Below are 23913 nucleotides of genomic sequence, written 5' to 3'. Positions count from 1 at the left end.
TTTTCACTCTACTTCTCTCACGCTGTCGAATGCTTCTCAGTGCACGGCCATTCGATCGTGGAAGGTGCGTTCCATTGACGGCACCGGTGCGTAATTTGGGATTTGCAGCTTTCCATCTGAGTACCTTCGAGCACGTAATGTGCTGTAATTCAACATAAACACTAATTGACACCCTCAAGGAGCTATTGTACGTGGTACTTGTGTAAATTTACTCAGGCAGACATCAAGTTGGATGTTTCAGCAGTGGAGGAGTCTGGGTGAGAGAGAGGGAGAATTCGCAGTGGTGTTTTTTTAATCCTTTGTAATCGGGAGTAAAGTGAACAAGTCAGTCATTTCGTTATCTTCGTCGCAATGCTTTGCGCTTCACGCTCCATGATGGACTGGAGCTTGTGGTGCTCGACTGCTGAACCGAAGGTTGCGGGATCGAATCCCGACCGCGGCGACCGGCCTCTTTAGGTGGAGGCAAAACTAAGATCTTTGTTAGATTCAGCTACACGTTGAAGAACCTCAGGTACAAACTCCCGGAGCCCTCCACTACGGCCTCTCATGTTCTTATCGTGGTTTTGGGTCATAAAACCCGAGCATTCATTAATCATTAGCTCTTGTTTCGTCGTCTTCTGTGGTGTCAGAATGGCCGAGTGGTCGAAGGCGCCAGACTTAAGGCAAACCTTGCCCAATGATACGTCGTCTTCTGTGTTTCCTTTTTTTTTTCATGTTGTGAGGTTGGGAAGCCGGGGGAGGGGGGGGGGGGGTCAGAAATTGCTGAGAAGCAGTTGCATATACGCGTCTCCCTTCCCGTCTCGTTCGTATCAGTGAAGGGTGCTTCGCGTCTCTATAGCCGTCCTTGCGGCGCTCTCCGTGTCTCTGATCCCCTAGCCGCGGGCGCGCAGATGCGATGGAAAGCAGGCCAGACAGCTTCGAGACACCGACTTCGAATTTAGGCCTTGGAAGTGCCCAGCTGTTCCGCAGCAAAGAAGTCGGGAGGTGGTGGGGGCCGAGGTCGGGAGCCCCGGTCCTTGGCAGGCTGCCGCGCGCGCTGTCACGTTGTCGTCGCTTCTTCTTCGTCCGTGCCGTACGTGTCAACTTTGAGCCCGCACCGTCTGCAGCCTCGTCCGAGACGCTTTCGGTCCTCAACCCCTTTTCGTAAGCGAGCCACCACGCGCGTTGGCTGCCTCTCCAAGGGCCCTCCCCCCCTTTTTTTGTGGTGGGGGGGGGGCGATGGCCTTTCGCCGGTATAACTGGGAAACAATTTAAAGGCACAGGTAAGCGTACTGCGTGCTACAAATAAATGAAGTGTGAGGGCAGTGAGCATGCCAACGAAAGGCGAAACACTTGGAACATTTGTGCGGCTTATCATGAATGCAATGAATAAATACACCGTCTGGGGTTTACCACTGTTGGTCGTGCATTATCGTGGCCTTCCGCTGCTCTTCTGAAAAAAATGCTGCAAAATGCTGAACTGCATACAACAGGCGTGGCAAAACATCGTTAGCCCAACCAGACATGCGTCATTATTGGTCGTATTCTAACATCATTGCTGGCGAAACAGAAAATCAGACCTTCGAAAATCATGCAGCTGGTGCTACAAGATGTAGTAAACGATGCATGATCAGACTGTTACTAAGGGGAACTGCGCATAAAACAGGACCGAGAAAGAATGAACACACGACACACGCGCTAACGAACAACTGTGTGTAAATTAATTACACCGGTATATATGTAGCTGAAAACGGAAAACAAGAAAAACCATCACGTGTACATAAAGGTGAAAAACAACAATACGAATCTGTGCACGACTCGAAATGTCCACGTTAACCACTCAAAACCATTACCTCTTTTTCCAGGAGGGCGAGTGAAAACTCACTGACGCACATGTTTCCGCACATCGGTCCTATATACTGGACTTGTAGGCTGGTCGCTGTTTGAACGACCGCCTGATAGAGCGCGCATGTAATCCCAGGAGTTCAACAATATGACACAGCAAAAAGTTTTACTAGAGTACACGGGACGGCTTTACGCTCTCCCATAGTAGAGTACCTAGTACTCTAAATCGCTACCCACGTTTTCTAAACACAAGGAGCACCTTGGCAGCCCATTGCTCCTTGTGCGGCTGCAGCCAGCTCTTTCATAATCGCGTGATACAATCAAAATATTGTAACAAGACAGAGCGCGAAATGAACGAAGCCTTTCCTGTCGAGATGAAAGAAACCATGTGCCTCACTCACTTGCCCTCCTGTAAAAGAAATAATGTGTTTGAGTAGTTTACTTGGACATTTCGACTCGTGGCATATTCGTATTGATTTTCACCTTGATGTGTACGTGATGTTTTTTTTTTCATCTACATATTTCCCGGTGTAATAAATATACACACGCTCGTTGGTCAACGCTTGCGTCGTTCGTTCATTATTTGTAGGTCCTGTTTTATGCGCTGTTCCCCCCCCCCCCCCCCAGTATCATGTACCGACTTGCCCTTCAATAGACCCTCCTGCAGACTGTAACGCTGTGATATCGTATTACAGGCTGAATTACTTCACTTCCGATGTGCAAGGTTCTCGTGCCGTCACAAATGCGAACACAAATGACTCGAGATATAGATATTCTGGGTGTATAGAAACATTCATTCACCGATGAATTGAAACACGTTGCGTGAAAAAGAGAAGAGATAAGCGGAAAAAAATCTGAAAACATACAACCATCAGCGAGCTATACAAACGTCTAATGATTCTAGTGGTTATTGGTCTAGCGCCTGTTATAGTAGAGGATACAAAAGCATGTAAATACGAATTTCTACGGCGAGTGGGCGCGCTTACCCATCACAGTTGTATTTATCGTGAGAACACACAGCGCGAAACGACTTATATAGCATGGTATATCGCTACTCTGCCCTCTTTTCGTCCACATCGCCGCCCGGGACTCGACGATGTCGCGTGCGGTGCCGGCTTTGTACGCTTCTTGTGGAAGGAAGATGAGTGCGCGTGACCTTGCAGTTGACCGAGGTAATGGCGGTGTCTTCATAGTTCCTTCCGGTTGTCGCTGTTTCTGGCCTCCTATTTTTTTCTATAGTGCCCTTCTTCCATTTCTCTCCATCGCAGAGTAGCCCTAAGACGAATGCCTCTGTATCACGGAAGCCCTTTTATCATGGTTTATGAGCTCTCTCTCTCTCCCCCGCTCGTTTTCTACGCAGTTCAGCTATAGACTAAAGGCAAACCTCGTCTAAACCGCAGCTGTGGCTGTCGTAATTTTGCCTAAAGAGAGAGACGGCGAAGCTGGCGCCGACCATATCAAGCGCTGGAGGAATGTGTGTTGTCTACGACCACTGTGCGTCGCGCTGCCTTGGGGCCACCTTCTTCGGCGCTTCTGCGCAACGAGAGCTTCCTTCCCCTTAATTGCCTGCGGAGATGTTTCAACAGTGCGCTTCGCAGCGCACTGCGACGTGGCCCCTCGGTAACAATGGCGACGACTTGAAGGACTGTAAGACGACGTGCAATGTTATCTCTAGTAAACACCTGCGCATCCTGCACTAATCTGAAGCCGGTTGCCGAAAGTTGTCGTTTGAGAGTATCGCCCCAGGATGGAAGTCATGAACACGATAGCAAACGACTAAGTTTTAACGTATGAATCACGGTGTAGTGATAACCTTCAACATACCCCAAAACGCGCAATACTATTCAAATGTGAGTCTTGTCACAATCTCCGTACAATGTAAATCGATCAATCGTGCGAAATGAGACTGCTTGCTTCGCTCAATGTCGCGCTTTTGTTTTCTCGCTAGTGTAATATTTCTCCTTTTCATTCGCGTTCGCGTCAGAGCACCTCGGCCGTATTTGTGCCTTGCGTCGCTCCGTAATCATCTAATATGAGCTCGCGTTCGTGCTGACGTTCTCTTTGTTCTTGTTTTTCTTTTTTTATTGACACTTTCTTTAATTTCTGTGGCACTTTCGGAGACGCACTCATTATGTAGCTGTGTGCTATGACGTTCGCAAGGATGCCAATGATCATTTATGACGAAGTTCGACATTGGGTTCCTTAGCTGTGGTACTGCAGTTACTCGCATATTATGCCCGCACTAATTAAATGTTGGTTATTTGTCGATAGCTATTGGCTATCCATTTCGGTTCAATGATAGAGTTATCACCAGCTCTTTGTACGTTTTATTTTTCTGGATACCGATGCGTTCATCCGTTTGTGTCGCACGAATCGTGTCACCTGCGTTCGTTTAATTCGTCGTCACTTACTTACTAGCAGTGCCTTACTATTCGTCTCTGCTTGCAGGGTGGCGGCATCTGCTCGGTGACGGAAGGCATGGAGAACCTGCGCGCCCAGAACCCCACCGTCTCATCCCCCGCCAGCATCCGCATCAAGAACATGCCACGGTGAGTGCGCGGCGGCCTTTTCCGCGGGGTCAGCGTTGTGAGGGGAAGGGAGCGTCACCTCCAGAAATATGTTCCCTCGAAAACACACAAAAAAGAAACGTATGCAGCGCTGGCAAACAAGGACGTAAGACAGGGCGACACCACAGTGCGCTATAGCTTCAACGATATTATTTTCTGGAAACAACCACCTGTTTCATCGAGCACTTGATGCCGACCAGGAAGCAAACGAGCCAGCCGTGCAGGCTCTCTCGCTGTTTAAGAGCTCAATTATTGGCGAACTCTCTCCCTTACTACGCCTAGAGCAAATAGTCTAAACACAGCGCTTATAGTCCCCTTCCAACCCACCGCCCATCAGTTTTTTTTTCTACATAAAAAAAATCCTGGCGTCGGCATTGCTTCGCTGCGCACACCATGTATATATCTATAGTTATTGATAGCTTGCTGCTTCAGTGAGTGAGAGGAAATCCACTCAGACTATGTGCAGACGAAACCGCCCGGCAGGATTTTCGCATTGCCATCCGGCAATATAAGCTTTTCCCGAATTTCTGTGCTCCGGAAGCATTTTCGGTATGTTTTGTCTTATTGTTTCACACCTAACTTGCTTTAAAGAACAACAAAGAAACGTAGTTCAAACGTGCCCGCACTCGTCATTTGACACATTTGTGTAACTGTGGTAGTGCGTTACAGTGATTGCAAAATATACGTCGTTGATGCGCCATTGTTCGTGCACTTACTTAACCTGCGTCAGGCGACGGGGAGTTACGGCCGTCTCCGCTGTCTCGGTGGTTGCGCAAGCTGAAGGTATGATGCATGTTGTGTTTGTTCCAAAGCCAAAAAAAATTACAAAACTAAGCTAACAAGTAAGTCGGGGCGTTTCGAATTCGGCTGTCTCCCCGCGAAGCTATTTGGCAGCGTTTCAGGGAGGAAGCACTTTCGCTAGTGGTTGAGTACGAGAACTGCTTTCGTTGCGAGTAAAGTTGGTGAAAGAGCCTGCGTCTTGGATAGTTGCTTGGTTGCTGCGAGACCTGGTAGTGCGGTTAGGTGGGGTTAAGCCTGGCGGAATGAATGTTCATCAGTCACCTCCATCCGTATATTGCTTCAGTTTTCCTTTTACGAAAGGCCTGCGCTCGCTGCTTTCCTGTCAAGTACGTGATGTAACGCTGATAACGTCTATGACATTGTTTGTGAAGGGCGTCTAAGATTGATGATTGTTATTATTATGCCGCAGATACGCCCCAGGCGTTCCGACTGATTTTTGATAGTCCCACAACCTCGGTGGTTTCGCTGAACTCGTTCCGTTATCGAGTAGAATGCCGAAAACCTTCGTACCTAGACGGGCAACTCCAAGTGATCGGATTGTTCCCCGATTCTCGACTCGTTTAGGAATTTTTTGTCTCTTAAAGCTTCCGTGTTCCCCTATTACTGCATGCTTCGAGCATTAGAACGGTCAAAGCAGGTCACACGTACGCAGTATAACACGTCAGCAAGTGACGTGCACACTCGGCGTCACGTGGCACGTTACACGTTGACGCGTTGTAGTAGCGTGTACGTGCGGTTAAGGCTTTAGTATACAGAGTAGCTTGGGGGGCACGGAACCGCATGGCCCGTATTTCAATGGTTCTGTGTCTGGCCTACAACAGCCAGCCATGTCCGCGGACCCGTCGAAGGAGCGTATTTACACACGTTCCTCTTGCATGTATATGTCAGTATGCCTCAGATATATTGGCGTGCGTCCCGGCCGTTCGAGGAAGGGTGTTGCGATGTCATCCGCCGCCGCCCGAGGGCTCGGGCTGGCGCGCTGACGTGCTCTGCCGCTCCGCATTCCCCCGTTGCCCTAACGGGGCTGATCCATCACACACACTCGCCAGCTAGCTGCGCGCAGCGAGCGATGGCTCTTGTGCGTTTGGCCTTGACGCAACTGCCGCGGCTGTCGTGTTGCGTTCGGCGCGCTTTTGCGGCCAGAAAGCGGTCCCTTGGCGTCCCGCTGACTAACGGGCGCGTTGCGAAGTGCACTTCCTCCGCCACCGCTAATAGGCCGCCGCGGCGGAGTGTAGTAGAAGGGCTTTTGCGCAATACCGAGCAGGCTTCGTCTCGGGTGACATTGTCGTATGGTCAGATGATGCGTCACGGCAGATGGTGAAATTAGTGCTGCGATGGATGACTGAAGCGCCCCGTGGCTACGGCGAACCCTAAAAGCGCACAACACAGTACTCTTAGTGGTTAGGCTTGACGCGTTCATTGCACGTATACCGTAATGAAGACCGCTGCACGTACGCGCTGTATCGCGCACCGCATGGAATGTAACTGCGCTTTAGGGCCAAACCTCATAAGCGCGAAAATGCACGCGACAGCGACGAGCGATGCGACGTAGATCGTCTTCGCGCGATCAGTCGCTAGCGCAGGCAAACCTCATTCACGCGACGGCTTTGGCGAGCGAATTCCACTGTTGCTGGCATGAGGCCGTCTACTCGCACCAAGAAAACCGCGTAGTGAGCGGTATGCAATTTAAAAATAAGATATATTGTTGTGTAATGCAAGGGAAAGTGTTTATGAGTGCCTTGCAGCACTTTTTTTATATACACATGCGTAAACATTGCGTTATTTCTTGTTGCTCATACGCGACTAGGGCAGGTTCACGTGCACCTATGTAGTCTTTGTATTTTCCGGTATTTCGTTATTGGCTGCTTGAGCCCAGCACTTCCGGGCGATGAGCAACGGTTTCCAAACCTGGAGAACGGAGCGATCGCGTGAAAACGAGCACGCGACACGTCGCGCGAACGCCCTGTTTCGTCGCTCGTCGCTGTCGCGTGCATTTTCGCGCTTATTAGGTTTGGCCCTTAAACTTATCGGTGGACGTTCTTCACAGTAATTGCTTTCATGTTGCGTTGAGTTTTGGACAACCCTATTATATGACGTTGCAGGCCAAGTTTTTTCTTTTTCTCATGGTGGCGCTGGTCGCCAGCCTAAACTACATATCGCGAATTTTCGGTGAGTCGGAATGTGCTGTTGCTTCAATGTGGGCTTGGTAGCTTGGCGTCGTCAATGTCTATCGATTGCGATCGTAGATAGTTGCCTTCCAAATCTGCAGCGTATTACCGAGTCATATTAATGAACTCCTTGCAGCCGAGTCTTACTTATCGCTATAAGTAGGAGCAACCGCTGCGACTGCCGCGTCGCACATGCCGTCCGGGGTCGTGCCTGAGCTCTGGTGCCGTGGCACATTCGCACCACAGGGACTTCTTAAAGCATTTTGCGTGGACTGGCGCAGTTTCGTATAGTGGCGAACAATGTCAGTTGCAACACCAGAACGCCTGGTCTCACGAGTAATACATTGCGCAAGGCTTTGAAGTTGCCCTCATCATCCACAGCTAAGGGATATTCTCGCATTTCAGGTCGTCCCGAAGTGCGACGGCAGCGTTTAGTTGTAGAAGTAGGGGCTAGTGAAAGCTTTATCTCTCCTCGTGGTCCGGCGTTGCAATTCGTAATCAGTGCGACAGTACAGCCGTTGAAATGTTTAACTAGCAGTGGTGACTTTTTTGTGCATCAACTCCGTATGACGCCACTATAGGTTTCAAACAGAGCTCTATAGGGTAAGTGCATGCTTTCCACAAAGTGTGCTCAGCTGGGCCCGTCATCTGTTTGGCTATCCCTTCTTGAAGGCGTCTCCCCGTATCAGTGAACTTGAAGATGAATAAGCAGTGCGAGTAGGTGAATGGTTTCGCTCGTAAATTATGTTCCGAAGGTAAGTGTTGCAATAAGCGATCGAGGAGATAGACTTGATACTCCGCACAGCCCCGCCCATATTACGGGAGAAAAACGTGGTTCTTTGGAAGTGCGCCACTATATTGTGACGTCCTCAAGAAGGACCTGCTTGCAGACGATGAGTCTGCAGCTGAGCGCGCTTTTTTTTTTTTTTTGCATGTACTGACGCACAGAAAAGTCGGCAGCTCGCGCAGATTTGGGCGGCTGTAAATACGTCGTTGTTCGCTCACGATCCCGGGGCTTGTCTCTCGCTGTTCCTGTGCCTTCGCGGCCGACGTAGCGTGCCTGTTCGCGCTGACCTTGTTCCCCGCTGGCCCCGATGGCCTCTCTCTTTTTTCCCCCTCTGTCGCGCAGTCCCCCTGCCGCAGCGTTCTCTTCCGTCGCGTCGTTTGCACGTCGCGTGGGACGCGGTTGCCCTTGCGGTTCTGTTTGCCGCACGCTGTTTCGACCTAATGGGCCTTTGAAAGCCCTCCCCGCCGAGAGAGCGTTTGCCCACTTTTCGGTTCTCCCTGGCCCTTTGGCGTGCTGTACGCTAGTCGCTCATCCCGAAGCACTTAACGCGACACTGCCTCGCTTCTGACGAGCAATAGCGTGGTAAAATGTATATACCTAGCGACTGCGGTGTGAGCTGCCAAGCACAAGGCCGCCAACTCGATTCCAGAAGCCACGGCAGAACGCTCCAGCCTGTCGAGATATACGAGCACGTTATTAAAACCATTATGTGCATGGCTAAAATTAAGCGGTTGTTTTCCGGCCATACTGCTAACCTGACAATTATATGTCGTTAAAGTTACCACTTAAAGCGCCACAATTTCTGATAATGTAGAAAATGTTTAGCGGAGTACTGCGATATAACAGCTTGTTAAGGTGCGCATCAGGGTTCGAATTCACCAAGTGTTTCTTTCGTGAATGCTGTCTGTCAGTGTCGGGCATGCCTTCATTATTGTCGAGTCCGGCATCGGGATTGGCCAGAATTTCTTTTTTGGCAGCTATATCTAGCATTTCTGTGAATGGCTAGTTATATGGCTAGTTCTCCTAACATATGCGACGTTCGCACTGTTATGAGCGTCTGTCTAGCGAGTGGATTTTTTTTTTACTTGCACGAGAAGTGTTTCTTTCTCACAGACGAAAAATGACATTTTGAGGCAGTATTGGGCTATAGTGTGCCACTTGGAGACCTTCGCGGTTTCGTCCTTTCGTCGACCTCAAATCGGGCGTCTAGAATGAGTAAACTTACTTAGCCAAAGCTAACGAAAAGCTCTGTCAAATGTAGCTTTGAAATATCTACTTCGATTGTCACGTGTTGGCACGGCCTTATTAGAGTTTTACTACTGCGTATGCTGCGTACGTGGCGGCGTTGCGTACGTAAGGACGCCACGTTCTGCGTAGTGCGCATGCGCAGACCGCAACGCGCACGTATCGCATTACGTACGCAGCCACTACGCACGCACGCATGAGATGCGTGCGTGCGTACGTATGAGGTGATCGCGCTGCTCTCGAACAAGTTCGCGACAGCGCGAGACTTCGTTCTGCAAAATGGCATCGAAGGCAACACGGGAAGGCAAGCACCGACCGGCTCTGTGGCTTAAAGTATGGTCATAATCTGGCTATAACACTTGGATTGGCTCACAATGGCTGTCAACAACACGTGCTTCTATTTTGATATACCAGATGGCGCAACACGCTTCATGCTCGTTACGTACGTGGGTACTACGGCGTACTAAAAGCCGATTAGTAGCAAACGACGCCACGTAACGCAAGGCGCTTGCGTGATGCGTACGTAGCACCGTTCCGCAGTACTAAAACTCTCTATGCTGCGGAGCTTATAGCCCGCGGCTCATTAAACTGAGAAGTGTACGAACCCCGTTTCCTGTATAGCCAATAATTGGTCGTCCATGGCACGTTTCCATCCAGCGGTCGTGTCTGTAAGCTTCTGTTCTGGAAAATTCAGTCTGCGTATTAGGAGTGTTGTGTACGTCCTCCGGGGCGCGGGCTTCTAGCGCTGTGCCGCTTCTGCAGCTTCGCGTGTATAATTAACGGCGACGCCCAAAAAGAAAGACCGCGCCGTGGGGACAGTCGTCGCAGAAGGGCGTAGCGCGTGTATTCGCGGCGTGCCGCTTATTATTTGGCGACACCGTGTCACCCGCTCTGATTTTTTTTTTTAAGGGCTGCGGCTTCTCGGGCGACGATGAGAAGCCCCCGAGGTTGTCGTCGTACCCGAGGGAAGAGCTGTTTTCGTTCGGAGCGCTGCGAATTTGGAACCCACGTATCTCGGTGCGTATTATATAGATCACCACCTCCGTGTGTGCGGTCGTTCGAGCCTGCGGCTATGCGACAGACCGCCCCGGTTGGCGCATCGCGTACGTGCGGTGGTAGTATATATATATACTCGTGGGCATATATATTCGAAGGGACGATGGTCCGTCTTCCTGGACGCTCCTCTCTTTTTTCGGACGAGAATGGATCGTGCGACCCGCACCCGTGAGACTCGAAATGGAAGCAGGGCGAAGGAAACCGATTCAGGCACTGGAGTTGCTTTCGCATGTTTGCTCTTGTTGCAGAGCCGGCGCTGTGGTTGCTCATGTGTGCGCGTGTGTACGTTTTCTCTTGATGCTCTTACCGCTTGCTTCCGATCCGTGTTTTTGCCACCGTAATGTAAGTCCTGCAAATATAGAAGCCTGAGTGGGCGTAAACAGCAGGCGAAGGCGTGGCTGCTGAGGAAAAGCTGGGACGCTTTCCCTTAATTTTTTTTTGCCAGTCTTTGTCGGTTTCTTGCAGTGACTGAGCATTTCGCGCGGAGGAAACTCGAAGTAAATTTGGTCTTGTACACATAGCTCATTCGGGTCGTTCACCGGTGGTGATTTCGTAAAACTCAGCTTTAGTTTCGCGTGCATGCGTTTGTCTGGCTTTCTTGGCAGTCCGGTTGTATATCCTGGGGAAACAAAATAGTGTGATGCGTTCCAGCGTTACCATCGAGTGAGTACTTCAGTGGCGTCCTACTTATTTCGATGAGCGACCAGTAGAATGAGAAATACCACCCTGCAGCTTTCGCACCGCCATTTCGGGAATTTTCACCACATGTCGCATTTGGAATGAATTGTTTTTGGTGCCATAGAGCTACATATTTCTACTACAACACTTCCGCCTCCATCGGAAATGCAGCCGCCGCAGCCAGGATTGGATCCCGCGACCTGCGGATCAGCAGCCGAGTACCTTAGCCACTATACCACCGCGGCGGGGCTGTATTTTGCACTTACAACTCAATTTTGCACGCACACTATTCCGAAACTATGCGATGGCGTTCTGTTTCCAGGGTCACATGAATTCTCAGCAGTTACTGATATGTTTTACTCTGTAAGATTTATATTTCTGCCATGCTCCATGTTTGGCAAACCGCGTTCAAAAGGGCTACACGTGGAAATCCCATATAATATAGTGTTTTTGTATTTCACTGTATTCGCGTTCCACTTTGCGCTGGTGGTACGCGTATCCTTTGCCGTGTACCGCTTGACTTCAGCGCCTGCACATAGCTGACGCGTGTGGAGCGGCGGCTTCCTATCACTGTTTCAGGCGCCAGTCGCAACACATGCGCGGAGACTAATTGCACATTGCATCGATTCGTCACGTATACAGCGGGCGCTCGGCGTAGCACATTCGAGTAGTTACTCTCTTCATCAAGCACACAATGGAGCGGACATCTCGGCGCCCTTTCGACCGGAATGTCGTGCTGCTTCTCCGCCTGCGCGGCCCTCCTTTGTCTCGAGCTCGTATTGCGAACCGATTCCGCAGCTGAATTCGTCACGCTTCATCCGACGCCCATCGACAACCTTCCTATATATACCTGCATTGTTGCGCACGGAAAGCCTTGCTGCCTCGAGGAAGTTACGAACTTTCGAGAGACTTGTAAGTGAGAACGCAAGCGTGTGTGTTGTATGTAAATGTTTTGTATATCGTTTCAACACTACTGCGCTATTGTTCTGCTTCAAGACGAATGAACGTCACGATCGTCTGTGAATTATCAGTGCAAGTCTGTGCTGCGTGCACATGTATTCACACTAAGTGTTCAATTCATTTTCTTGATCTTGCTCTTTGTTTATCTTTTTTTTACTATCTCTTTCCCTAGCCCCACGGGTATGGTGACCAACCGAGCCAAAGCTTCGCTAACCTTCCTGCCTTTCTCCAATGCTCTCTCTCTCTCTCTCTCTCTCTGCATATATACGTCACATGAAGCTTCAATGCGACAGAATGTTGGGCTTGTTGTCACATAATGTTCGTATGGAGCACAATGTATACACGGGGACGAGACACAATCTGTTGAATTAGAGTAATGATTTGCGTCATCCTCTGACCCTTCCGTGTACGCTATCGCTCCGCGCTTATCATCACATGAAGTGATGAACGAATATCAGTTGAAGCGCTTTCATTCGAGCTCCTCGTCACCCGTGGCTCTAGTTTTATCTGCTTATTTGAAGCAACTAACCTGTTATGTCGGGGCATCGGAACCCTGTGGCGAAGAGACCACGTGAGATGGCGGGCGACAACCCCTCGTTGACGTGAAGGCCGAGGGAAAGCCAGTGAAGTTCAATGTGGAAACGGCCGCCGCAAGTTATCTCATCGGTGAGGCTACTTTCCACCAAACATAACCAACCAACGAACCTAACCAACCAACGCTTAAAACTTTCGACAGAACCCCTAGACTTGCGCATGTGGTCAGGAGAAGAACTCTGTACCCTTGGTTAGGGGCAGGTTCGTGTGCGTTTTAGGTCCAAGAAGTATACGTGCTACCGCTGCTGATAATGAATGGGGCTGGGTGCAACCTGCTTGGACGTGACTGGTTTTTAGCACTGAATATCCGTGTTCACGGAATAAACCGGGTTGCCGAACCATGTCGAGAAATTCAGGATGTTCTCGCACGCCATCCTGATGTACATAAGAAAGACATCGAAGGCTGTACATGGTTCCATTGGGGCACCCGGGCTGGGAAGAAGGTACCACACCCAAGTTTTGCAAAGCACGTCTAGTGTCCCTTGTGTATCAATTGCCTATGGAGGAAGAGCTCGACCGCTTTCAAGAGCAAGGTATACACTGGAGCCGACGCAACATGTCCAAATGGATTCACCGTTGGTGTGTGTGTGTGTGTGTGTGTGTGTGTGTGTGTGTGTGTGTGTGTGTGTGTGTGGTGTGTGTGTGTGTGTGTGTGTGTGTGTGTGTGTGTGTGCGCGCGCGCGCATAAAGAATGGAACATTTCGAATTTGTGGCGCCACTGTCAACGCAGTGGTCAAGAAGACGGCGTACCCGCTGCTGACAATCGTTGAGGTATGGGCAAAGTTACGTAGTGAAACGCTGTTTTCGACGCTATAGACCTTCACCAGGCCTATCAGCAGCTAAGAGTCGATGACGAGACAGCTGCTCACCGTCACCGAAGCACTGTTTAAGGTGCAGCATCTCCGTGTCATATCCGCTGCGCCAGGCATCTTCCAGCGAATGGTGTAGACCACACTGGCTGGAATTCAAAGGCCTTGACGACATTATTGTCAGCGTGGAGGACGTCAGAGATGATGCGCAGCGCCAGGTCCTGTCGAGGCTATAGGCTTCAAAGGTATACGGCACAAAGGTCGTATACCACCTACAGGTTGGTTGGCAATCATATGAGTTCCTTGCCGGGTGTTGGGGGTTGGTGTGAGCGTACACGACATAACATGTAATAATTAGTTTTATTTGTGCGTTCGCAGAGCTGCCATGTATACGTCCAACTTAACTGTCTGATTGCCTTACGCGTGGCAGAATGCGCACTGATAAGCTGACCTAGGGCTTCCAAGACCCGGCATAGCTTAATCTGCATGCGATTCATTCGTAGTTTGGAGCTATCGGTGGGCGCGTCCCAAATATGCCATTGTTTTCCCTTAGTACTTGTATATTATAGCGCGTTTCCGTTTTCTGTGAAGGCGTGTGCGCATCTCCGTAAGTGTATAGCGCGCCACTTTTGCATTTAGGCGCGCGCGCAGGGGACATCTGCGGCAGCGGCGCCAGCGTCGCTCGGACGACCGGAAGAGTGAAGATAAGCGTGCCAACGTTGCGGGATGTTGCTACCGCGGCAGGTGGGGTGGCACACTGCTCCCATGTAATACACGGGTGTGGCTGCGTCTGTCGAAGCTCGCACGGTGACTCGATCGTCGCCCACCTGTCGGTTACGTCACGCCCTCCCATCGCGCTCGGCAGCACCTTCACTCCCCCCCCCCCCCTGTAGAAAGTAAAGAGTGCATGCATTCCAGATTTGCAGAATGCATATAGTGAGTGTTGCCGTGCTCGCGACCTGTTGACCAGGTGCCTATGTGTGTTTGTCATTAGCATCGACTGCTCCGGATTAATATTGACCATCTGCGGTTATTTAGCGTGCACCTAAGCGCGCACGCACACACACTCAAATAAATAAATGAACATTTATATATATATATATATATATATATATATATATATATATATATATATGAGATATAACAGACAGTAATGCCAAGGAATGTACAGGGGAAGTTATTAGAACCAATGGAATGTAAATAAGAAGAAAGAAGAAAGAAAAGTGGATGAAAAAATTACCAGCTGTGAGCAGGAATCGAACCCACGACTTTCGAATAACGCGTTCGATGCTCTAACCACTGAGCTATCACAGCGGCCGTCCCTCCATCCACTTTTTTGGGTTTTATATGTGAATTTAGAAGTAGGAGTGACAGTCAGCGCCATCTATAAGCCAAACAACGAGTGTGAAAACACTCGCCGTTTGTGGTTAGAGCATCGAACGCGTTATTCGAAGGTCGTGGGTTCGATTCCTGCTCACAGCTGGTAATTTTTTCATCCACTTTTCTTTCTTCTTATTTACATTCCATTGGTTCTAATAACTTCCCCTGTACATTCCTTGGCATTACTGTCTGTTATATCTCATTAATATTGTGTTAAAACACGGAAATACGAGCCCTTAGGTATACACTTCTCTCCCTTATATATATATATATATATATATATATATATATATATATATATATATATATATATATATATATATATATATATATATATATATATATATATATATATATATATATATATATAGTGTTTTTTTGCATTTCGAGAGTCGCCGCGCTTAAGCAGTGGTTAGGGTCCTTGGCTGCTGACCCGAAGGTTACGTGTTCGATCCTGGTTGCGGTGGTTTCATTTCGATGGAGCCAAAATTCTAGAGGCTCGTGAGTTGCGATGCCAGCGAACCTCAGTCAACACCAGTTGTCAAAAAACAAAAAAACAAAAACGTAGCTCTTCGCAGCGGTGTACTTCGTAATCATATCGTGGTTCTGGTACATGAAGCCCCGGATGTTATTATATTGTGCATTACCAGCTCGTCAAAATACCAGAATCGTGCGCCCGTGTTTAATGTACAACAAAACCTCATGTGCAGTACTGATAGAGTGAAAGGGGACAATATGTAGGTAAATGTAGGCACACGCTATACGTTTCCACCGTCTTTTGTTCGGATCACATCGGCGCCATTTCGACTCGAACGCTTATGTCAAAGTCAACATTATTATTCTTTAGAGACCACATGTATTCGTCGCGGCATGACGTGGTTATCTAGAACTATATGGCATACCGGTCGTTATATATGTAAAAAATTGGTCTAGCGTTTAAATCCACGAGCACTGTACATTGAGGCACATGCAGCAGGTAGTCATAACTCATAAGTTAATAATATCGTCATTGTTGATTTATGTTTTTAGTCCCAAAATCATGATGAGATTATGAGGGACTCCTCACAAAGGGCTCCGAAGATTTCTGTCACCTGGTGCTAAAATCTTTAACGTGTACCTAAATCTATGAAGGACGGATCATTTTTTTTTCATTTTGCCCTATAATTGAAAGAATATCACTAAACATTGAAGAAAGATGTACTTACAGTTGTTATCCATATAAACTACTTATACAAAGGGTCAGCAGCTGTCAAAATACCGTTGCATGCTTTGCATGCCCAGTCATGTTATACTATTTTACAGACAGAATGCTGGATTGCGCAGTCCATGCGTCTCTCCCGTCTTGATTTCCTGATAGCGCCCAGATGGCTGAGCCAAATGTGCAGTGGGTACGGATCATGTTCCAGACACGCTACTACCCGCAGAGTCCCCTTTTCTGTCTCGATGCTCTTCGCGAGCAACGTTGTCGTTCGCGAAGAATACGCAGCAGCGACCCCGTTTGTGTCCGAACCAGTTCAGTGTGCTTCCATGCGAGCTCCCGATTCCGGGCGCCGCCTATCTTGTCTGCACGTTCTCGTGCGCGCTGCAGGTGTGGCTCGGCTCGTCTTGTTGACGAGCAGCGCGCTCTCGCGAGTTCACGCCCGCATCAAACTGGCGGCGCGTGTCGCACGCAGAAAAGACGCGGGCGCCGCCAAGTCTTTCCTTTTTTTCTTTCTCTTTCTTCAATCCGTCATCTGCTTCCGTTGCTATTGCGTCTGCTTTACTTTCTGGTTGTTGTTTTTTCGTGCCGCCAGTGAAAAAAAAAAATAAAAACCGTTTTCGGCTGTTCCTGCTTATGTTCCGTGTACCGCAATGATTTAGAAGTTGAGCAATGAAATCGAACCTGCGTCATACATTTTTTTTTACGCACGTAAGCTCGACTCATAAACGCTGCTCCAAGAAAGTCCGTTGACGTCAGCTGGACTATCTCAGCTTTGACACGCACTTGTATCATGTCTGAGTCCAGGTAAAGAGAGGCCAAGTTCTCCACGCACGGTTCATGAGCGCCGATAGGTGACATATCGTGTCTGTCGGAAACACGTTAGAAAAGTCCATATATGAAGCACAGGATGCATTTCGGAAGCGGCTTCTTGTCAGCGTTTACTAACAATCTAACATGAATTATGCCGAATTTTATTTTATTTGCTTGCTTTTATCGCATCCTGTGCCTTACACTGCTTCGTGGCTGTCTGTCGCTTGCAACTCGTAAACTGATATATTTTTCGCCGTGACCTGTAAGCGCTTACATGCATTCTGTCATTTCTGTTTTCGTTTGAACCTAACTGTCTGAAGTGTTTTCTTTTGAGCTGGTATACCCTGCTTCCGTGTTTGTTGCGATTAAAATTACTTCCCTTGTTTTCATATTTCCCGCGTGAACTTATGCTGCGCAAGTTTTAAATTGATACATTATGCTATGCATCATAGATGGGCATCACTCTTCATTTGTGTAGTTGAAGCACCCGGTGCGGCAAGCAAGAGCTGCTGTAACTCCTTGTTGCCTTAGGTAAGCACTTCTTACGCGCGGTCAGTCACGTAGGCGCACGCCGCGCCTTCATCACCACTGCCACCGTTCCGTTCTTGCGCGATGTATCGCAGTCGCTGCCCTCGGCTATCATCGGCGCTTTCCATGGTTTGTTTGGACATGCCCTTCCGCTTGGCATGCGCGTTCTCATGGCTGCCTCGGCGCGCTCCTTCTGGCGACGTTCTTGGTGCCGTTATTCTTGGCGAGCGTTTGAACCTTCCGCGCACGTCGGCGCCTCTTATAGTATCTCGTCTGCCCTCTCTCTCTCACTTGCGGAAGCTTTCGCTTCTCTTTCTCTTTCATTTCGCTCAAAACTCTCATTCCACTCAAAACCGCATCGATGCTAATATCATCCTCCCTGGTGCCGCAAGGCCTTGCTGCGGCTTTTCGTGGTGGGCTGCGTGATTTTAGTCCCGTCACATTAGGCGATGTCACGCTCGTCGGTAGGTCGCCGGCCCTCCCTAATTTCGCGTGCGTGTGTGTGTGTGTGTGTGGGGGGGGGGGGGATTACGGTATCTTGATCACTTGTTCCTACGATAAACCGTGGTAGCTTAGCAGTTAAGGAGATGCGTTGCTTAGCTTGAGGACGTGGGTTCGACACCCGGCCACGACAGTCGTGTTTCGATGGGGGGGGGGGGGGGCTAAATGTCAGAACATCCATGTATGTTTGCGCTTAGGCGCGTGTTGAAAACATTAGCAGCTGGCCAAAATTTATCCGGAGTACCCTCGTAATCATGCTGTGGTTTTGGGACACGAAGCCCCAGCATGTATAAAATATTGCGATGTGTTACGATAATATCTTTGCATGCTCACACTTAGAGGGCTTTCCGAGCGCAACAACTGCATTCCGCGTACGAAGTCCTCCGGCACGGGACTCCTTAATAATGGCCGCTCGGCCTCGAAAGCACCTGCACCGTGCAACAGCCAGCCTGGGCAGGGAAGCGTGCTTCCCAGGGCCTGTCGCGGCTGGCCTTGGGTCGCGCGTGTCCTTTTGAAAGCGCCGCGCGTGATGGTGGGACGCGCCTGCCGCCCTCGGTAACCCACTCGGCCGTGCTTGTTTTCGTGTTCGCCGGGCCTCGCTATTTATGAAGCCGTGTCGGCCGTTTCTTGTTAACGCGATACTGTTCAACAGAGCGCGTCGTCGTGTTGCTTCGGCGCTTAAGCCTGCTCGTGTGTCCTCCTTTTGACTGTATTTTGCTCATTCTGGCCTCGCTCGTGCCGACCCTGGGCGATGGCAGGGTGCTTTCTTCGTCGACATAAATAAAGGACTCGCGTGTCGCTCGGCGCCCTTGTTTATCTGTGAGAAGGCAAAGCAGTCGTCGCACGACGAGCACTGAGGCAACCAAGTTGCCCCCGTGCTGTCTTTTTTTTTTTCCTTTGCATACTCGCAGTGGCTGTTTGGTGAAGCATCTCATTTCATGCAACCCTTCGGACGGGCTGGCTGGTGCTAGCGGCTGTGACTAACCGCGCCTTCACACAAAACGTCTTGATATAAAAGTGTGTTCGAAAGACTTACTGCTAAGCTCAATGCATAAAACATTATTATTGAAAGCGGCTGGCTAGTGGGAAAACGCGCTTACGAAAGAGAAGTAAGTGAATTTGACCTTTGTTTCGTAGATTTAAATTCTTTAAATGGCGCGTGATTGTATGGTTCCAAAGGGCGACGGAACCCTGCTCTCCTATTGGCCTGCTTTTCTCTTTTCTCTGTTTTACCAAGGCCCCACCATAGAAACATCCTGACTGTTAAACGCTCTCATAAATGTGTTTCCCCTTCGCCGCCGGGGTGGTGACAGGATCTACACCGAAGGTATATGTAACGTTGCAAATTCTATTTAAAAAAAAGGGGGGGGGGGCGCTACTTTATACACGGATAAGGGAACAAGGCCCAGCCCCCGCTCTCGTGGGCTTTTTCCTTGTCTGTATGCAAAGTAGCGCTCTTTTTTTCCTGGCACATTCTCTTCACACTGTTCGACAGACTATGTGCATGCGTGAGACCTCAGCACCATCCTCCAATTTATTTATTTTTTCCTCTCGGAACCTTTTCTTTTTCCTGTTTTGATTGATGCATTATGTCGGAGCCACACTGTCACTTTCCGAAACGCGTGCGGCGTTTATGTTGTGGCTGCGTATAGGCTTTTCATTCAGGCGACCACTCTTCGTTCATCTGCTGTAGCTTCCTCTGCTGGTGAAGGAAAGAGAGATAGCTAGATGTTCTCGAGTTTCCCACGCTGGATATCAGCTCTCGCCTATTTTTGTACGGAATAGATTTACACGGTGCTCGCCCCTTGGCAGCGTCGCCACAATTCGTTGACCTCAGCGGCCGCTCTTGATGAACCCTCTTGGTGATTGCGCGTTCGTCTTGGACGGCGAGGCCGAGCGGCACCCAAGAAGAGAGAGGGTGGAGAGGAAGAAGGGGAGACGGGTGATCGGCTGCGGCGTCCGTGTTCCCGAGGGTGCAAGTTGACCACCACGCTACACGGCAGCACCCTCGGGCTGCCGTGTCCCGGGTAATTTAGATTGAGGCCCTCCTGTGGGGTTCCCTCGACCGGCGCACTCCCGCTTCGCGGCTGCCGGCCTAATGACACTACACTTGGACGCGCTCCTCCGCGGCCTCCAGTACACTCGGGCGCCCATGTCGCGCCTCTGGCAGACTGTGTAGTATACCTTTGGCATTGTTCAACGAATAGTAATGTTTAGAAGAACAGAACAGAAAGTTGGGCGAGTTTGTACTGATACGTGGAAGCTCAAAACACGCGAAATACACCAGAACGAGACAGGATGAGTGCTCTCTTATGTAGTTCTTTTTTGTGTAAGTTGTGGGTTTGGCGCTTCCAAGTACGTGCGTGAATAATTCTGAATATTATGGTGCTATGTTCAAAAGGTAGGCGCAAAAAAAAAAGAAACACTGAAGAAGAATGTCTATAAAAGTCATACGAAGATTTATTAATTATCTTGCAATGTGTGGCAGCACATTTAAGATACAACAGCAGTGCTGCCCGCTATTAAACTTTCAAACGATGCTCCATTTCTTCACTTTACCAGCCTTGCTTTTCACATCATTTCCTCGGCAATTTTATAGAAAAGAGACACTTTAAAGACAGCTGTAGAAGTGGTAGTGTCCTGGAGGTGTCCTAATTCTGTGTCTCAGTATAAGACAAACTAAGTTGGGTACGTTTGATTCGCAGAAACTTAAGGAGCTACGGGAAAAACATCGCTAATATTTTTGTCTCTTGGGGTGAATTGAACTGAATTTTTATTACAGAATTTTTTTTACAGAATGGTGGGCCCGAGCTGTCATACAGCTCACTATAGCTAAGTTTTTATTTTCTTTCTTTTTCTGGGCAAAGCTAAATATACATCGTCGCCGTGTTACCCAGCATAGCAGAAAGTATATTTTGATATGATCTGTTACCGAGTTAAGTGCAAGGATGAGAGGAAAGCTTCCGATTTGCTATCAGAAATCTATACTCTGGGACACTAAGAGAAATCTCTCTGAAATATGTTTTACGGTGCGTAATGCGCTGCTGAGAACCTGGAGGCGTCGCTTTTTTTCCTTCTTTGTGTTTTTCTACCTTCCGTTTTTCGTCGTGAAAGGGCGGAGGATGCATACGCGGTCATTCTGAGGCCGTCAATCGTATTTGTGTGCACCGCTTGTAGGAAGATGCAATGATATTGAAGAATACGTATTGAGTCAGGTCTTTTTTTCCTCTGTGGTAGCCACGGAGGGTGCAGAACCTGAATGCCGGGACTATTTCTGCCCGCATCGTGCCGTGAACAAACGCGCTTGCTTGCATTTGGCGACGAACGGAGATGCACTTGTGCTTTCTAGCGCGCTCGAAGAGAGATGCAAGCGCTTCCCGATAGGACAGTGGACGTTGCGCGCACGTATTCCTGACTCCCTCGCAGAAAGCGTGAGGTTTATTATTTCGGGCGCGCCGTAATGACGCCCACGGCGTGTCCCACAATTTCCTGTTTTTCGGTGAGGCGACCCTGCCAGCATGCGGTGTATAGTCTATAGCGATTGCGTGGCGAAGATCTAGACGTCGACCAAGCGGCTCGTTTCTCTCGTCTTCTTAACGTCGTGGTCTTTGGGTCTCGGAGTCGGCCTTCTCCTGCGGTGGTTGGGAGCAGCGTTATTGAATGCGTCCTCTTTCGGCCGGATTCAGTGGAGCCGCTGTATATAGCTTTTGGACACAGAGACACAGGTGTTTCATTTAGTGGCCATGGGATCCGAGTGGTTCCTCTCGTTTCGTCCTGCTCTTTTTTTTTTTCTTTCGGTTTTACCCATGCACTGCTTGAGACGGGGTGTACAGCCGCAGCCACGTCTGTGTAGAGCGCGCCAGGAGCCGGTTTTCGCTTTTCGGGATGAAACCTCGAGGCATTTTCGGGCTCTAATGTGGTCAGCCTGACAGCTATAGGCCGCACATGCTTCTGAGACAGCACTGCAGAGCCCGAAACTACCTCGAGGTTTCGTCCCGAAGAGCGAAAACCGCCTCCTCGTGTGCTCTACACAGACGTGGCCGCGGCTGTACTTGTTGCAAGCGTGATCAGAACGCTGCTTGAACGACTGACCGAGCTTGAGAACAGGGAATCGTTCTTCTGGTGAAGCGACGTCAGTTATTCAGAGTGCACCCATATAGGAATCCCTTGGTCGTTCCTTAATTGGAAGGGCTGATTTCAAGAGTTAATAGGGAGTTTACGAGTAGAGGCCCCAAAAGTTTGGGCCCGAAAGAAATAGCGTCTGGGCTATACTGCGCATGCGCAAAACCCGAGCCGCGTTTGGGTTTAGGGTTGGGGACGCTATTTCTCGAATTCAGCGAGAGTCACAAAGCCTTCCCCAAAAGCTTTGAGTCATACAAATGGGATGACACCCACTGAAGTGACCTGACCGAGAATTGGGAGAATATCTAAAGCGCCGCAGACCCTATTTGAAGACTCTTCGCTCCTGCTTGACCCAAAGTGTGCATACGCAAAGGGGTCAAGGCTCCTTGCATACGCAAAGGAGCCCCAAACTTCTGGGCGCCTACTCGAAAATTCCCCAATTTCAATCGTGCGTGCATGAGTGCCTGTGCGTGCGTATGCGCAACTGCGTGTGCAAGTTCTCGATATGTAGCATCCGAAACATCGCATCTCTTTCCAGTTCTTCAAATCGCTTCCAGCGCTTGCATGGCACTAAAATAGCACCTTCGAGATTACGTTTTAAATTAGGTCACAGAAACGTAACGCTATTGCGTCACTCTGGCTGGACGCTGTTTCGATATCTCGGCTGACTTTCCCTGCATGACTGACACATTATGAGTATCTTATATACCCGTAGTACCATTTGTGGCTTGTGCTAAAGACATTGTATGGCGTATATGACGGCATATCATTCATTTCTGCTATACAAAGCTGGTATTTTGTGCAAGTTGCTGACTCGTGAAATATTCTGTCTACCTGAAGTGTGCGAAAAGCACTGTTGTTAAAAGGACAATTCAGAACTGTCACGGCACGCGTTGGAGCACAATACTTCAGCAGAACAGCAAGCCACATTTTCGTTTCTTTCCTGTTCGTTTGGTTGGCCTGAAGTTGCGCGCACTTCCGCTGCTGTCGCAGCTGCCTATCTGTGTCACAGCTGCTCGCGCTTTTCGTGTATGCAGCTTACATACGCTGCACCTGTGTGGGTAGACACAGCAGGTTTAGATATAGGTTCGAGCGAGCTAGCACGCAAATGTGTAGGAGGGCAACACAGCAGAATTATTTATCTCTTGATTGATTCATTGGCACTGGATCGCAATTGATGCTGAGAGCAGAAGCCACAAGCTTTTCCATATAGCGCTTATTAAATAGATGCGCTGATAAGACATGGTAATGTTGCTTTATTGTTTTGTTTAGTGTTGCTCTACGCGATGTAGTTACTTGACTGAAACGCGAATACGTCGGTAATGACGTCACGTTCTGTGTACACACTAGTAGTGCCATGTTTTTTTTGTTTTTTTTTTGTATACCCGTGTACGATGTTTCGTAGAATGCATCACGAGCCTAGCAGGTTTGTTTTAGATAAGCTTTGGTGAGAACGCAGTTGTGCTTTCGCTAACGCGTTACCCACTCAAGGTTAGTGGAACACTGCCATGGCGAATGTGCTGCCGGTGTCAAGGCCATGCGTAGTTTTGGGTGGGTGACGTCTGGTTTTATATGAACGCATTAACATTTACCCTATGTAAAGCAGCTGAACGTATACCGCGTGCTGTTGTGGTGCTTTATTGATCTCGCTTTGCCAGTTATTTGCATATATGTTTGCGTGTTTCACCGTGATTTCAAATCCTGTTACACCGGAAACGAGGGAGCAGTTTCTGTTTCTTTTCCCCTTATTTCGTCGCGGATGTGTAAAGGATGTTCATTTACTGCTTCAAGGTGCATTTAAAGCACTTCGAGTGCAAAGACGAGTAAGTTTTTTTTTTTTTTTTACGCCTTCCCTACCTTTTCTACAGGTGCCATCACCTCC

The 23913-nt window shown here is 49.1% G+C and overlaps 1 protein-coding gene across 2 annotated transcripts in view; it reads left to right on the top strand.

Annotated features, from left to right (window-relative positions):
- The window catches only part of CdGAPr (GTPase-activating protein CdGAPr), a 156779-nt gene that overhangs the window by 43167 nt on the left and 89699 nt on the right, over positions 1–23913 (top strand). For both annotated transcript variants that reach the window (XM_075892241.1, XM_037422459.2), the window contains exon 2: positions 4273–4373. In XM_075892241.1, coding sequence (XP_075748356.1) covers positions 4303–4373 — 71 coding nt within the window. In that variant the 5' untranslated portion in view covers positions 4273–4302. The remainder of the gene's footprint in view (positions 1–4272; positions 4374–23913) is intronic.

This window comes from Rhipicephalus microplus, chromosome 4, assembly GCF_043290135.1.
Source record: "Rhipicephalus microplus isolate Deutch F79 chromosome 4, USDA_Rmic, whole genome shotgun sequence".
NCBI lineage: Eukaryota > Metazoa > Arthropoda > Arachnida > Ixodida > Ixodidae > Rhipicephalus > Rhipicephalus microplus.
The sequence above is the reverse complement of the archived record's forward strand: the minus strand, read 5'-3'. Positions and strand labels throughout refer to the sequence as shown.